Genomic DNA, 14,442 nt, shown 5'->3' with positions numbered 1-14,442 from the left:
CTGAGACTCGCGGCGACAGTGAAACCGCGTTGCATTGATAATTTTGTCGTAAATAACAACGCGTTTGCCGCGTTTAAGAGCAACTGGCAGTCGGCAGTAAAACACGGCGGCAGTGAAACCGCGTTGGATTATTATTGTTGACGTGAACAACCGCGCATTTACCGTCTTTAGTACGAAGAATGCCTTTTAAGTATAGTGGCATGTGCGTGTCTGTGTGACCCGCGGCTACAGTCAAACCGCGTTGCATTCCTAATTTTGGCGTGAATAACCGCGCTTTTGCCGCGTTTAGTGTGAAGAACGTCTGCAAAGCAACTGGCAGTAAGGCACAGTGACGGTGTGACCCGCAGCGGCAGTGAATCCGCGTTGGATTATTATTGTAGACGTGAACAACCGCGCCTTTGCCGCGTTTAGTGTGAAGAACGCCTTTCGAGCAGAGAGGCACGTGCGTGGCACAGGCAGTCTGTACTCGTTAGTCACCTGCCGACCATCAGCGCGTGACGGTGTGACCCGCGGCGGCAGTGAAACCGCGTTGCACTACTACTACCGTATTTCGTTGACTCGGACGCTTGCTATTCCATTGTCGAACACGTATTAGTGAAACGTCTACATTTTAATATCGCACACGACTATATAACTAAAGGTGTGGGATTTTGAATTTTTTGTGTCTTTTTTTCTCTTCGTTTAATTTTTTTTTCAGTTCCTCTGTTACTAATTTAGTAAAAAAAAAGCAAAACTGACTCTAGGCACAGACACCGGTCTAATTGAGCTGGATTTTCCAATACACCAGCAATAAAATAGTATTAGATCTTATTCGACACTGAATGGTGTAAAGAGGTCATAAATTAAATGTCTTGACGCAACGTTGTCGCGCGCGATAATTGCGAAAGAATATCTAAATAGCATTAAATAAAAAAATCTGAATAGTCTTAAAAATTAATATAACTTAGCCAAAAATCCCGGACTTTGACCTGCGTCAAGCAGTTTGACCACGAGTTCTGATTTCAGTCTTATTTTCCCGTTACAGCGCGCATAAACTAGTCATCATCATTTTAACAATTATTATTTACGGTCAGTTGCCAAATATTACCAGTTCGTATTTACGGTTTTAAATCTTTTATCGTGTTTATTATCAAATTCTGAGTGTTTCATGAAAAAACATTAATGTTGATATATCTCGAAGACTATCGATTTTCGCCCATTCTTTTAAAGGATAAAAATTATTGCATTTTAGCTCCCCATCATGTCCTGCAAGGAATACGTCGAGTTAACAGTAACCCTGTATTTTATACTTCTAGACTTCACAGCAGGAACTACTTTTACGCGATTCTTGATTGATATACAATTTATTATTGGATATTAATTGGTATGTCCCGGTCCTGTCCCATAATTAACATATCAATACAGCTTAATTAAACTTTTAAAAACTCACGCACGCAATTTGATTTTATGAGAGGATCAAAAAAAAATTTTTTCTGTAATAAAAAAACTATCCATGCCTTTAAAGGAATTGTTTTTTTTAACCTTAATTTGGTTTCATTTCAGTCTAGTGAACTAATGGAGTCCTTTTTTTTAAACTCACTTAAACTTACACAGTAGTTTGATAATAAAATCGTTAACGCGATATTGATTTAAACGGATGTGTATCATTATTTATCAGTACTAGTCATTATTACATCACGATGTCTAAGTTCACGTCGCGTCGCGGTCTTATTTTGTGTCGTCGTGTGCCTTAAATTTTCTTTTTAATTTCTGTTTCTGTTATTTTCTGTAGGAGTTAACTGGTAGAAATCGTCACGTAAGGAAAAAGCGTTATGCATGTGCTAAAAAAATATAGAGAAATGGAAGGCCCAGGTATTCAGATATTCACTTCAATACCCACAATGTTCAGGATGGCACTTAGATCTTTCATTAATTAACAGTATTATTGAAGCTAAATACCTAGTTTCTTATATTAAAGTATTCATTTTATAAAAGACATCATTAAAGCCCACCAACCTGCTTTAGAGCAGTGTTGTGGGTCTGTACTCTATAAACCTGACTTCCCAAGGAGTGAAATAAAACAACTGGACTGACTCTAATACTGTATATTAAGCTTCTCTATAATTCATATTACTTGTTACCTTCAAATGACTCTACTACCAGTTCGGAATGCTGTCTTCGGCAGAGAAGACCACTGGCAAGAAACTCTACCGTTGCTCTTTTATTCAATCAATTAAAACAACTTATAAACACAATTACAACATCATCATTACAACGTCATATGTAATAACGCTAGGTCCCTTTGATACAAGACATATTTTAAGACAGGTCAAACATAACTACTATTATCACTTATAACATCAGGACTTTTGGAACAAGTTGTTTGTATAGAGCAACCTCTGCTACATAAACTGTCGGTATAAAGTTATGCTAGGGCTCCATATATGATACCTAAATAAACCAAGGGATGAGATATACTTATCTGATGTAACATCAGGTACAACCATAGTACCAACAACTTTTAACGACTCCATCACCAGTACATACGACTTGTTTCGCCACAACAATATTTCGTTAAGTGTATCGTTTCCATTATAAATCATCTCAACCCTATTTGTAACGTTCTATCCACAATACTTTACTTAATCTCCTTTTTTCAATTCATTACTTTAAATCCGTCCTAACTTTTTCTTTCCCGCCAATCTAACTTGTCCAACTCGCGTCTCCCGCCATCGATCCTATATTTTTATTTGACAGTCTACTAAAGTCCATTATTCTATTTTCAATACATTATCAATGAGTATACAAACTATTATTTGTTGATATATTTAATATAATCATCGGGTTTATCATAGATAAAGTGCTGTAATTCCTTATTTCCTAACACGGCCATTCTGACAAGTACTTCGTTCTCGAAGTACATAGGGTTATTCTTTTTTAGGTATATGTTTTGTATCATAAGTCCTTAGGTACATAGAATATCCTAACAAGTACATAATCTTATGTACACCTCTATAACGTTAGTTTAAATGGTACCTATATAAGCACAAATATCATCAAATCAGTTACATTCTGTATACACTTTTATCAATAAACTGTAAACAATATTCTATCAAAAGATAGGCATAATCAAAACATTTTATAATTAAAGTGAAAGAGACCAAAAAAAAAAATTTCATTAAAATTCCACACCATTTTACATATTACAACAATATAATACTTCTAATAAAGTAAAATGATTAATTTTCAACAATGTAAATCAAAAATACTCATTTTCATTTATCTTGTACATTTTAACATGTACAATCACAATCCAAATATTTCCATCTCAATATAAATCTCAAACAATTTATCCTTTTGCCTCTAGTCCAACTTTATCAAAATATCCACACAGGTAATTGTATTTCCCATAAATTCTGTCATTAACATTGTTAGTCTCATTTAGTCACAGATGCAATCGGTACAGTCTAATAGTCAATCCAATATATACCAAAACACCAACACCCACTGGTGATATCAACAACATCATCACTCTCAAGTGATATCAATAACGTCATCACCCACTGGTGATATCAACAACATCATCACTCTCAAGTGATATCAATAACATCATCACCCACTGGTGATATCAACAACTTCATCACTCTCAAGTGATATCAACAACATCATCACCCACTGGTGATATTCATATTTTTTCCACTGTCCAAGTCAAGTAATATATAAGATAAATATAAGTAAATTAATATAAAAACGCTAAGATGGAATTATTTCTATTAGTTTACATCTTTTTTTTTTTATCATCTCATCATAAAAGCCAAGGTTTATGTTTAATTGTTATTTCTATTATTCAAAGATTATTTCAATCTAAACATCAATTAAACCACCTGTTTAACAGAATATAATCTAATTATTTATAATGCAACTAATATATTTTCCTTTGCAGCAGCAACATTATTTTGTTTATACATAATTGTATTTTATTTATATCATTTTTAAGAACTTCTCTCAACATCATACTGAAAGATCTCTAACCTAACCTAACCCACAACATTTAAGCTGACTCCTAATACTTTTCTTCACACAACCCAACATATAAACTATTTCATTTAGCTATTCAGTAGTAATTTTCCCTATATGTATTGTTCTGATACATAATCATATTCTATTCTATTCTACCAACAAAATTTTTTTTTTTTTGTTTTGTTTTGTTTTGTTTTATGTGTATTCTTTTATATGTTCTGAATAATTTACATAATCTCTCCTATCTCGGCTTTCCTGACAAGTACTTCGATCTCGAAGTACATAGAAAAGTTCCTTAATAAAAGTTAACAGCTCGGCTAACCTGACTAGGTAATTATTGAAAACTGAGCACACAAACATAAATTAAAAATTAACACACATTCAATTTGGCTAACCTGACTAGTTGCTTAATTTAAACTTGAAAGCTTGTATGTAATAAATAAGAATTATAAGAAAAATCTATTACACATTACGTTCGGCTAACCTGACCAGTTAATTTATTTTAACCTGGACAGACTAATAAAATAAAACCTAACATAAATTCTATTTGTCTAACCAGACTGGTTAAATAAAACTTGATAATTCAAATTTATCAAACTTATTACACATTCTGTTTGGCCAACTTGACTTGTTGGTTTTCACAAACAAACTTAAATCAATTATATTTTGGACTTAATCATTTCAGCAAAATATACAAAGAGCCACTAGTCCATATCAGTTTCAGGTAATAAGTACTATCTTTCAAAAGTAGAAATCACAAAAAGATAAAATAAATAAAAATATCACATCAATTGGTTCCCCAAACCACATATCCTTCAATGGAATTTTACCAAGTCTGGTGCTCTGTCTCCAGAGTGTTTCTGTTTTAGCACATACCAGCTATTAGTTAGACATCATCAAAAACATCAAACCATGTACTATATCCACATTTGCCGGGATGGTTATTAATTGGTTCCCCGGACCACATATCCTTAAATAGAATTTCAACAAGCATGGTGCTTTGTCTCCAGAGTGTTTCTGTTTTAGCACATAGCAGCAAAAAGTTGAGGCATCATCAAAAACATCAAATTCTTTATTATGTCCACATTTGACGGGATGGTTCTAAAAAAAGTAAATCTGCATTAGAGAAAGGCATAAATTGGACATGAATAGGATCCCACTTCTGATGCTAAAAAAATATAGAGAAATGGAAGGCCCAGGTATTCAGATATTCACTTCAATACCCACAATGTTCAGGATGGCACTTAGATCTTTCATTAATTAACAGTATTATTGAAGCTAAATACCTAGTTTCTTATATTAAAGTATTCATTTTATAAAAGACATCATTAAAGCCCACCAACCTGCTTTAGAGCAGTGTTGTGGGTCTGTACTCTATAAACCTGACTTCCCAAGGAGTGAAATAAAACAACTGGACTGACTCTAATACTGTATATTAAGCTTCTCTATAATTCATATTACTTGTTACCTTCAAATGACTCTACTACCAGTTCGGAATGCTGTCTTCGGCAGAGAAGACCACTGGCAAGAAACTCTACCGTTGCTCTTTTATTCAATCAATTAAAACAACTTATAAACACAATTACAACATCATCATTACAACGTCATATGTAATAACGCTAGGTCCCTTTGATACAAGACATATTTTAAGACAGGTCAAACATAACTACTATTATCACTTATAACATCAGGACTTTTGGAACAAGTTGTTTGTATAGAGCAACCTCTGCTACATAAACTGTCGGTATAAAGTTATGCTAGGGCTCCATATATGATACCTAAATAAACCAAGGGATGAGATATACTTATCTGATGTAACATCAGGTACAACCATAGTACCAACAACTTTTAACGACTCCATCACCAGTACATACGACTTGTTTCGCCACAACAATATTTCGTTAAGTGTATCGTTTCCATTATAAATCATCTCAACCCTATTTGTAACGTTCTATCCACAATACTTTACTTAATCTCCTTTTTTCAATTCATTACTTTAAATCCGTCCTAACTTTTTCTTTCCCGCCAATCTAACTTGTCCAACTCGCGTCTCCCGCCATCGATCCTATACTTTTATTTGACAGTCTACTAAAGTCCATTATTCTATTTTCAATACATTATCAATGAGTATACAAACTATTATTTGTTGATATATTTAATATAATCATCGGGTTTATCATAGATAAAGTGCTGTAATTCCTTATTTCCTAACACATGCAAGTCGTTGGTTTCCGTTCTGCGTAGTTAGGTTGTTATCCTCAAACGCTGACCGCCGCCGCTGAAAAAGTCAGACATGAGTCTGTCTCGATGGTCATAGTAGACAACAGAACTTCGTTCGTGACCCACATATTTTTTTATATATTTATATACAATGTTAGTCCTTAATTGTGGAACGCAATCCTAAGATTCTGTTTTAACTATTATTGGAGTAGGATTTTATAATTTCGTTTCTAAATCTATAGCTTTAGTCGGACCTCCTGTATATGTTACTTGGTCCCAAATAGCCTTGTACAGCTTGTAGTACGCGGTATAGCCATTATACAGCTACTGTAATAGCCTCAACTGTTTATGTGAACTCTAAATGCTAGTGTGCATGTGTTATATATAATTTCTTCTATAAACTGTATCGCTCTCGTATCTCTCGAGGGTCAAGCGTGAACCTTTGTGCGTTGTGCGTGCGCGCAGGACTATTGTGCTGTTATCTGTGGTACTGGGAAAAGCGAGATGGGAAAAGCCTTTGTGTAAGTTTAACCAATTTTTTTTCATTGCATTATCTTAAGTCAAATTCACTAAATTCATGTTCGAATAGCAATAGGTTGGCACGTTCAATTACGGAACACGAGATCCTGGGTTCAAATACCGGGTCGGGCCAAATTATCGAAGGTGTTGTGTATTTTCTATTAAAGAATTGTCGCCACCAGCCCGGAGTTGGGAAGTTGACGGTGTCAGCCCCCGTGCCTCGGTAGCACGTAAAGCCATCGCTCCCGGGTATTATCACTTAATTTGTGGTCATAGTCGCTAAAGCCCACCAACCCACATTTTAAACATTTACTATGTGACTCATTCCAAAAAAAGAACAAGTTTCAATGTATCTACTGTTGGTTGCCCATTATAAATAAATAAATAAATAACTTAACTACGACTATACATATAAACATATCGATCTTTGTGAAAAACATCAAGTCTATCTCACACAAACAATACATTTTTCTAGGAAATGTAACCTATGTGCTTTTTCTGACTATAATCTTATCTATATGCTAAATTTTATCTAGATCCTATCAGCCGTTCTGGCAGTAACTAACATCCATCCAAACATTCGTTTTAATATAACTTGTACTTACTCGTAATACGAGGATTTCAATAAAGGTAAGGTGAGCTTGTAGAAAAATCCTATTATAATATTAAGGATTACATGAATGATAAAAAAGCTTGGGTATGAATTGCTCGTACTACTTAGCTAAATATTAAATTGTCTGTGAGATGGTGATAACAAAAAAAATTGTTTGTCTGTAAAGTCTGCTTACTGACGATAGTTGAACGTGACAACGTCGTAAGAAAATACTGATGGAATGGTTGCATTTTTCAAAGGAAAATTTTAATTTTATTTGTTTGATAGATACTATCGTTGCTATAAACAATTGACACCACATTCACTTTTCACTGCACTTTATCCTTGCCGAAAACATGTAAATGTATTATTGTATATAAGCTGTCCACGTGGACTCATCGCTCACTCAAGTAGGAGAGAGACAGATGTCGAACGCGGAGGCCGACTGTGCCTCTTTGTCGCTCGTTCCGCGCTGTCGCTTGCACTTCATATCTTGAATGGAACGCCTCAGAGCGAGGTAACGCCGCATACGTCATGTTTTTTCGTGCGTGCAGCCAGCTCCATCGAATTATAAGACGTTGTCACGTCAATAAAACCGGCTAAGTTTGTTGTGGGCTTTTCTGACACCCGGGTGCGTTTGGAACCCTTTTATCTTTAGTTTTAAGTTAACGAATAGAGTTATCACTATCACCTAAGTAACATTAACGGTAACATATTATATGTATAAACGCTGTATATGTGCCTGTGTTACCCGGTCCTGGTGTACATAATAGGGTACCTTAGTTACCGGCACTGTAGTTATATTGCACCGTTGTACGGAATCTTCCGTGTGCGACTCTACTTCGCACTTAGCTGTTTCTTTAACGTTATAAAAAGCCCTTTAAATGTAAATGGATCTGGTAAACTCTGAACACTATTCAAATTTTTTGGGTTATGAATCTGAAACAATTATACTGAAGTGGAATTGCACGAATGAATACTAATTAATAAACGGCCAGCGTTCTTTTTATGTGCAACGACTTATACTATTGTGGAGCAAAAAATCTACTGTGACTTTGCGGTAGCTAACTGCGGTCGGAAATTAATATCTAGCGTAGTCTTCGACGTGAACACTTTATAAAAATCGAAACTAATGTTTTATTAGTTAGTTCGACAGCCGGTTGGCGCAGTGTGCAGCGACCCTGCTTTCTGAGTCCAAGGCCGTGGGTTCGATTCCCACAACCGAAAAGTGTTTAAGTGATGAGCATGGATGTTTTTCAGTGTCTGCGTGTTTATATCTATATCATAAGTATTTATGTGTATTATATTCATAAAAATATTCATCAGTCATTTTAGTACCCATAACACAAGCTTCGCTTACTTTGGGGCTAGGCGGCGATGTGTTTATTGTCGTAGTATTTATTTATTTATTAGTAGTAGAGCTTCTTGTGATAGAGCTCACCCTGAGAATGCCAGTCGTGCTCATTTCTGCCGCTAAGCAGCATTGTTGCAATGCTGCGTTTCGGTCTGAAGGGCGTGGTTGCGGCTGTAATAACAGACATTCCTATTATGAGGCTTAACATCTATGCCGTAAGTTGAAGCTCTGCGAAGTGATGCTTTATTTAAATGCGGTTTATAGCCGGATGTTTTTAACATACCATGAGTGAACCATCTTCTTATTCTGTCGATGATTGATTTATTCCTCTTACATTATAGCTTTCGGGAGATCTGCAGGAGTGAGATCAACTGTAAAAACCAACGATCAATAATGACGATTATTGTACAAAAAAAAATTAAAAAAAATCATAATTCATTTATTTCAAGTATGCCTAATTTATAAGCACTTTTGAAACGTCAAGTCAGTCTGTTTGTAGTGACACTGCCACCGGTTCGGAAGGCAGATTCCACTGAGAAGAGCCGGCAAGAAACTCAGCAGATTGCTCTTTTCCAACATCATTTTAAAGTTTAACAATCTTAAGAATTAATTAGAAATCCTTCGGGTGTGGAACCCTAAAAATCAGCCAATCGCGATACCTGTTGAGGAAAAACAAGATAATCAAACATTTAAATGGCACATTAGTAACTACTCATGAATAAAGCCATGATTGGTATTTTCATTTGCAGTCGATTCCCTCACGTCATCGCTGATTAGATTCACGTCGAGCCCCATGAATACAAAATAGATGGCTCGTGGCATGATTGATAGCTATTAACTTGATATTTACTATTTGCGTTGTTTAGCAACGCTTCTTAGGGTTCAGTACTTTGAATTGAACCTTTATTAAGATCACCTCGTCGCGTGTCCGTCGTTCAAGATCCTATATAATAGCGATTGCCCGCGATTCCACACAATTCCTGTGAAGTAACCTTTTTGCCGCTACCAATGACTTTGACTTAGACTGCATCATCACTAACCACCAGGTGAGATTGCAGTCAAGGGCTAAATTGTAGTGGAATAAAAAAACACAACATCCTAAATACAAAATTTTCATCGATATAATTTAAAATTGCGGACTTTCATACAAACATTCATAACTTATTTAACGGTCTAAAAAGTGGCAGAAAATATGAGATCCTTTGATAGGTTTACTCAAGAATTAGGATAGCAAGTGCAACACAAATGTTACAAGTCCTAGCCGTAGTATAGATAAGAGCGTTCAAACAAAAATACACTAGCTAAAAGTTAAACTATGTAGGCCAAGAAAACGGACGGCTACTGAGAGATTTATAAAAATCCAAGACTAACACAAAAGAATTAGGTCAATCCGTTACTCTGATACTGCGTGATTGAAGGACAAACAAACATACTGCCAAACTTATAATATTTCTAAAGATTTATGTTTATATTTGTATTCACGGCAAACTTGATGAAAGCCATGTTCGATGCAAATCAGTGATGCCTCCCGCGATATGTCGACGCGAAATCGTTCCACCCTCTTGTAAACTTATTCTCTTCGTGCCGTCGTGACATTAGGGGATGAGAACTCCCAGACTTCCAGGGTAGGGCGGAAAACATGGAAATATTATGTTTAGAGGGGTGAAAAAACAAAACGGAATCTACTATTCCCTTTTGTCAACTCTACAGTACCCTTATTATAAGAAAAGAATTGTACGCTTAATCGAAGGTCTGTTTCGACTATGGATGCTCTGTAATGTTACAGTATTTTTATAAAGCTCAAAGTCGTCCACATTTCTACAGCTTGCCACGCTCTTGGCAAAATAAATAAAAATTTGGAAAATCCAAAAGTGAACAAATAAACAAAAAAATTTTTAATGTCTCCTAAATTCATCAACAAATACTTTCATACAATCTTCCAATCCTCATTGCACTTGTTTCTATTAAATGGTGCTAGCAGCGACTTGCGCGACTTGATTTAAACTGTCAAACCCTAATAATCCTCTTTTTAGAACCGCATATTCTGTTGCACGACTCATGATGCGAAGCAAGAAAAATTTTTTTCGCCTCATTTCGGCGGCTATTTTTATTATTATAGCCTTGTTAGTTCACGGAATCAAGATATTTTGCATACTATTGTCGAGATAATTTAATGGAGATTAATTCCATACTTTTAAAAAATTGATTTACTGCAATAGAATTGGAGAAAAACACCAAAATAGGTCAAAACATTTTCCTGTCCGTCATGTGTGAAACCCGAAAACACTCTAACTTGTGAAAAAATCCATTATCTGAGTTAAATTTTTTTTTTTTAATTCTATTCGACGATTGTAGGTCACTGAATGCGAATGATTCATTAATTCAGTGTAGTTTAATTGCAATTAATAAAAAACGAAAACTGCAAGACTATATCTATATTTATCCATGTAAAATTAACATGGATGGTGATATATATTCTATATCTATAGATATTATGTACATTTTATTCCACCAGGGGCGCCTGTGCATCACTTTCCTAGTACAGCTGTTTTAAATTTTTTTTTTTCTCTTTTTTTTTTTTTTTTTTAATATTTGATAATTAAATGAGCATTATGAGTCGTGCACTTTTGGATTTTCCAAATTTTTATTTTCTATGATGATATTCTATTGTTGGGTGTACGTGGGTGTAGAAAATTATCTTCACTCGCTCGAGAAGAAAAAAGAAGAGAATGAATACGGAGAGAAATAAATGATTGAATATATTATGAGACTTAAATTAAAAATTTAATGATGTAAGTGTATTGTTTAAATAAAATAAAGTAAAATCTAGCCCGGAGAAGCGGGCTGGGTACGCTAGTGTATACGCATGTGTATGTATAAATGAGAAAGTGTCTCAACCACTGCATCGATTTTAATGAAAATTAGTACATATGGAGCTTGCTTTTAGGAGACTGAACTAGGATACTTTTGATCCCGGGAAAGCTAACCGTTCCCGCGGTATTTTAAACAAACCGAAAATAATGCGGATGTAGCAAATATATTCGGATGACAAGATAACAAGATCACGCTACATTGAACACCGATAACATTCGTCAAATACATTTTCTGGGTATACGGAACGGTATCCTAGGATACGCGCCTGACACTGTATTGATTGGAAGGTTCGCCACAGTTTGTGAAGGGTCCGACCCTTACAGAGTGGGCTGTCGAAACGATCAAAATGTGTGGCGGAATAGCTAATTAATGTTTGAACGTGCAACCAATACTTTTTGGCACGATGGGTTTTGAGGATTTTATATAATTGTGCACCTGAATTGTGTACCTTACACCTATTATATGTGCACCTTATTTTTTTTTTAAATAGGTACCTACTGAAACATCCTAAGTACCTATTTTCATCGATATAACCTAAAATGGCGGACTTTCATACATAATCATTATCGTCATATCAACCTTCTTTTCACGGTCTATAGATGCAGCCAGAATGATTAAAATCGCGATTCCTCTACGACGAAATGATGGCAAAACTCCGCCATAATTCAGACCTACTATGGTTTCATAATGGTGATACAAAGTTTATGATCCGAATTTGAAGCTGAAATGTGCTTCGTTATAGCTATTGGCTCATAAATTCTTCACGCGATTTGAATTTTGCGTGGGTAAATGTCGCCTGAGTTTATGCAAGAAATTTTCATAACGTGAAATAAATATTTTTAAATACAATATCTACCTGCCCATCTTTTGGACCGCTACCTCTTCGTACCGCTGGCGGTGGAGACAACTGGTTCTGGAGTGGTGGCACTAAGAGTTTTATCCGGGAGGATCGGTGCCGTTTGCGGGAAAAGTCTTCAGGCTCTGAGGGATAAAATGTCATCAAAAAAATTAAAATAATAAATAACAAAAATATCTACCTAATGCTTCAGATATTATGTAAGAAAGCTTCCTTGTTGGGTTGTTATGAGTTTGATATAATGGTTGGTCAATGGAATAGAGAAATATTTTTCACTTCTCTATGCGAAGCAAGGCATGTACTTTTATTTTATTTTAGTTACAATACAAGTAGAAGCGGTGATAGCCCAGTAAGATCCCAGTTTCGGGCGGCAGAGTTCGAATCCCAGCGCGCACCTCTAACTTTCCTGAGTCATGTGCGTTTTAAGCAATCAAAATATCACGCTTCAACGGTGAAGGAAAACATTGTGAGGAAACCTGCATGCCTGAGAGTCCTCCATAATGTTCTCGAACGTGCGTAGAGTCCACCAATCCGCACTGGGCCAGCGTGGTTGATTAAACCCTTATCATTTTGGGAGGAGAACTATGCCCAGTAGTGGAAGTTGTTGATAACATATGCAGGATAGCATATACATAGACGGCAGCTAGTCAAAGACAGCATTTTGATTTTTCCCCCAAAGGAAAGCCTAAGTTAAATTAAGTTAAGTTTAAGACGGTAAAAAAAACATGTTGCGTTATGGTGGCTCGTAAATTCTTTATCGTGTACCATTTGTACGTGGGTTCGTGATGTGAAGTAATTCAAAGTCGAGCGAAAGTTTTAAAGTCTTAGAGTTCTTCATGCATCGTTATAACTTTAATAGATGAAGTAGCATGATTATCTACGCTAAATGGATTGGTTCGTATAACATCGGTGCTAATTTTGCCATGTATACATCTCTAAAGTAAACAAAGTTGGTATGTATTAAAGTAGTGCTATCCTTTTCTAATGCCCGTTTTCTGAGGTACTTTTGTCGGCGGTTTATCTATTCATTGTTACTATTGTTTCGATAACTTACACAATCTATCAAACCAAATAAGTGGGTCTGAAAGGAATGATAACCTTTTTACTTACAAGGTGCGACAGTAGATTTTTCATATCAAATGGGTTTTACATTCGATAAAAGCTATTTCGTAAAAAGTATACAACGTTTAACCGAACTACCAAATACTGTTGAAGGGTGCATAAGGATATTTCATAAGGAATCACCCTGTAAAAATATCAATACCAAAAAAAGCATATTTATTTTTCCATACACGCCAATTTAAAACATTCTAAGTGTTTACTTATGAAAACCCTATTGAAGATAAAGACCCACACGTTCATGGTACCTTTGCTACGTGACGCGTACCTTTATAGTAGACTAGCTGTTGCCCGCGACTTCGTCTGCGTCTGATTTGGTTTTCGATGTGGCATTAAATTTCGTTGTAGTTCTAAAAAGATTTAAAGTATTCGGTATCGCTAAGCCTTAAATGTGGGGTTTGTTGCTGTCCGCTGAGGAGTTCTATCCTCCATCTCCAAACACAGTTTGGGCAAAATAGAACACATAGTATAACCTCTATAGTACAAAAAAAAAAATTTAAATCGGTTATAATTTGTCGGAGTTATAGTGTAAAATCGTCAAAAACTTTCATCCCCTCTCCCAAAGGAACCGAGCTTAATGTCGGAAAAAAAATATCCTATATTACTTCTAACACATCCAAGAATATGTGTACAAAGTTTCATGAGGATCGGTTAAGTAGTTTTTGCGTAAAAGCGTAACAAACAAACTTACATTGACATTTATAATATTAAGTAGGGAAGTAGGGATAGGGATAGTAGGGAGTCACTGATTTTAATTTTGTATGTGTTGTTAGGACTGTTTCTGATTTTTTTCTGTAAAAACTATGGCAGTGGTTTACTCAAAAACTATTAGCGTTTCGATTTCACAGATAAGTCTCAGAGGCGGTAAATATTGTGCCTCTAAAGCCTATAAATTAATATTTTGGTTTA

At 35.4% G+C, this 14,442-nt stretch overlaps 1 protein-coding gene across 1 annotated transcript in view; it reads left to right on the top strand.

Moving 5' to 3' along the window:
- Positions 1 to 491: 491 nt before the first annotated feature.
- The window catches only part of LOC120632021, a 51,256-nt gene continuing 37,305 nt past the window's right edge, over positions 492 to 14,442 (top strand). Inside the window, exons 1-2 of the mRNA XM_039901770.1 lie at positions 492 to 640; positions 6,462 to 6,740. Coding sequence (XP_039757704.1) covers positions 6,724 to 6,740 — 17 coding nt within the window. The 5' untranslated portion in view covers positions 492 to 640; positions 6,462 to 6,723. The remainder of the gene's footprint in view (positions 641 to 6,461; positions 6,741 to 14,442) is intronic.

The sequence above is a fragment of the Pararge aegeria genome, chromosome 19, assembly GCF_905163445.1.
Source record: "Pararge aegeria chromosome 19, ilParAegt1.1, whole genome shotgun sequence".
In the NCBI taxonomy this organism is placed as follows: Eukaryota; Metazoa; Arthropoda; class Insecta; order Lepidoptera; family Nymphalidae; genus Pararge; species Pararge aegeria.
Note: the sequence above shows the minus strand (reverse complement) of the source record. Positions and strands in the feature narration are given on the sequence as shown.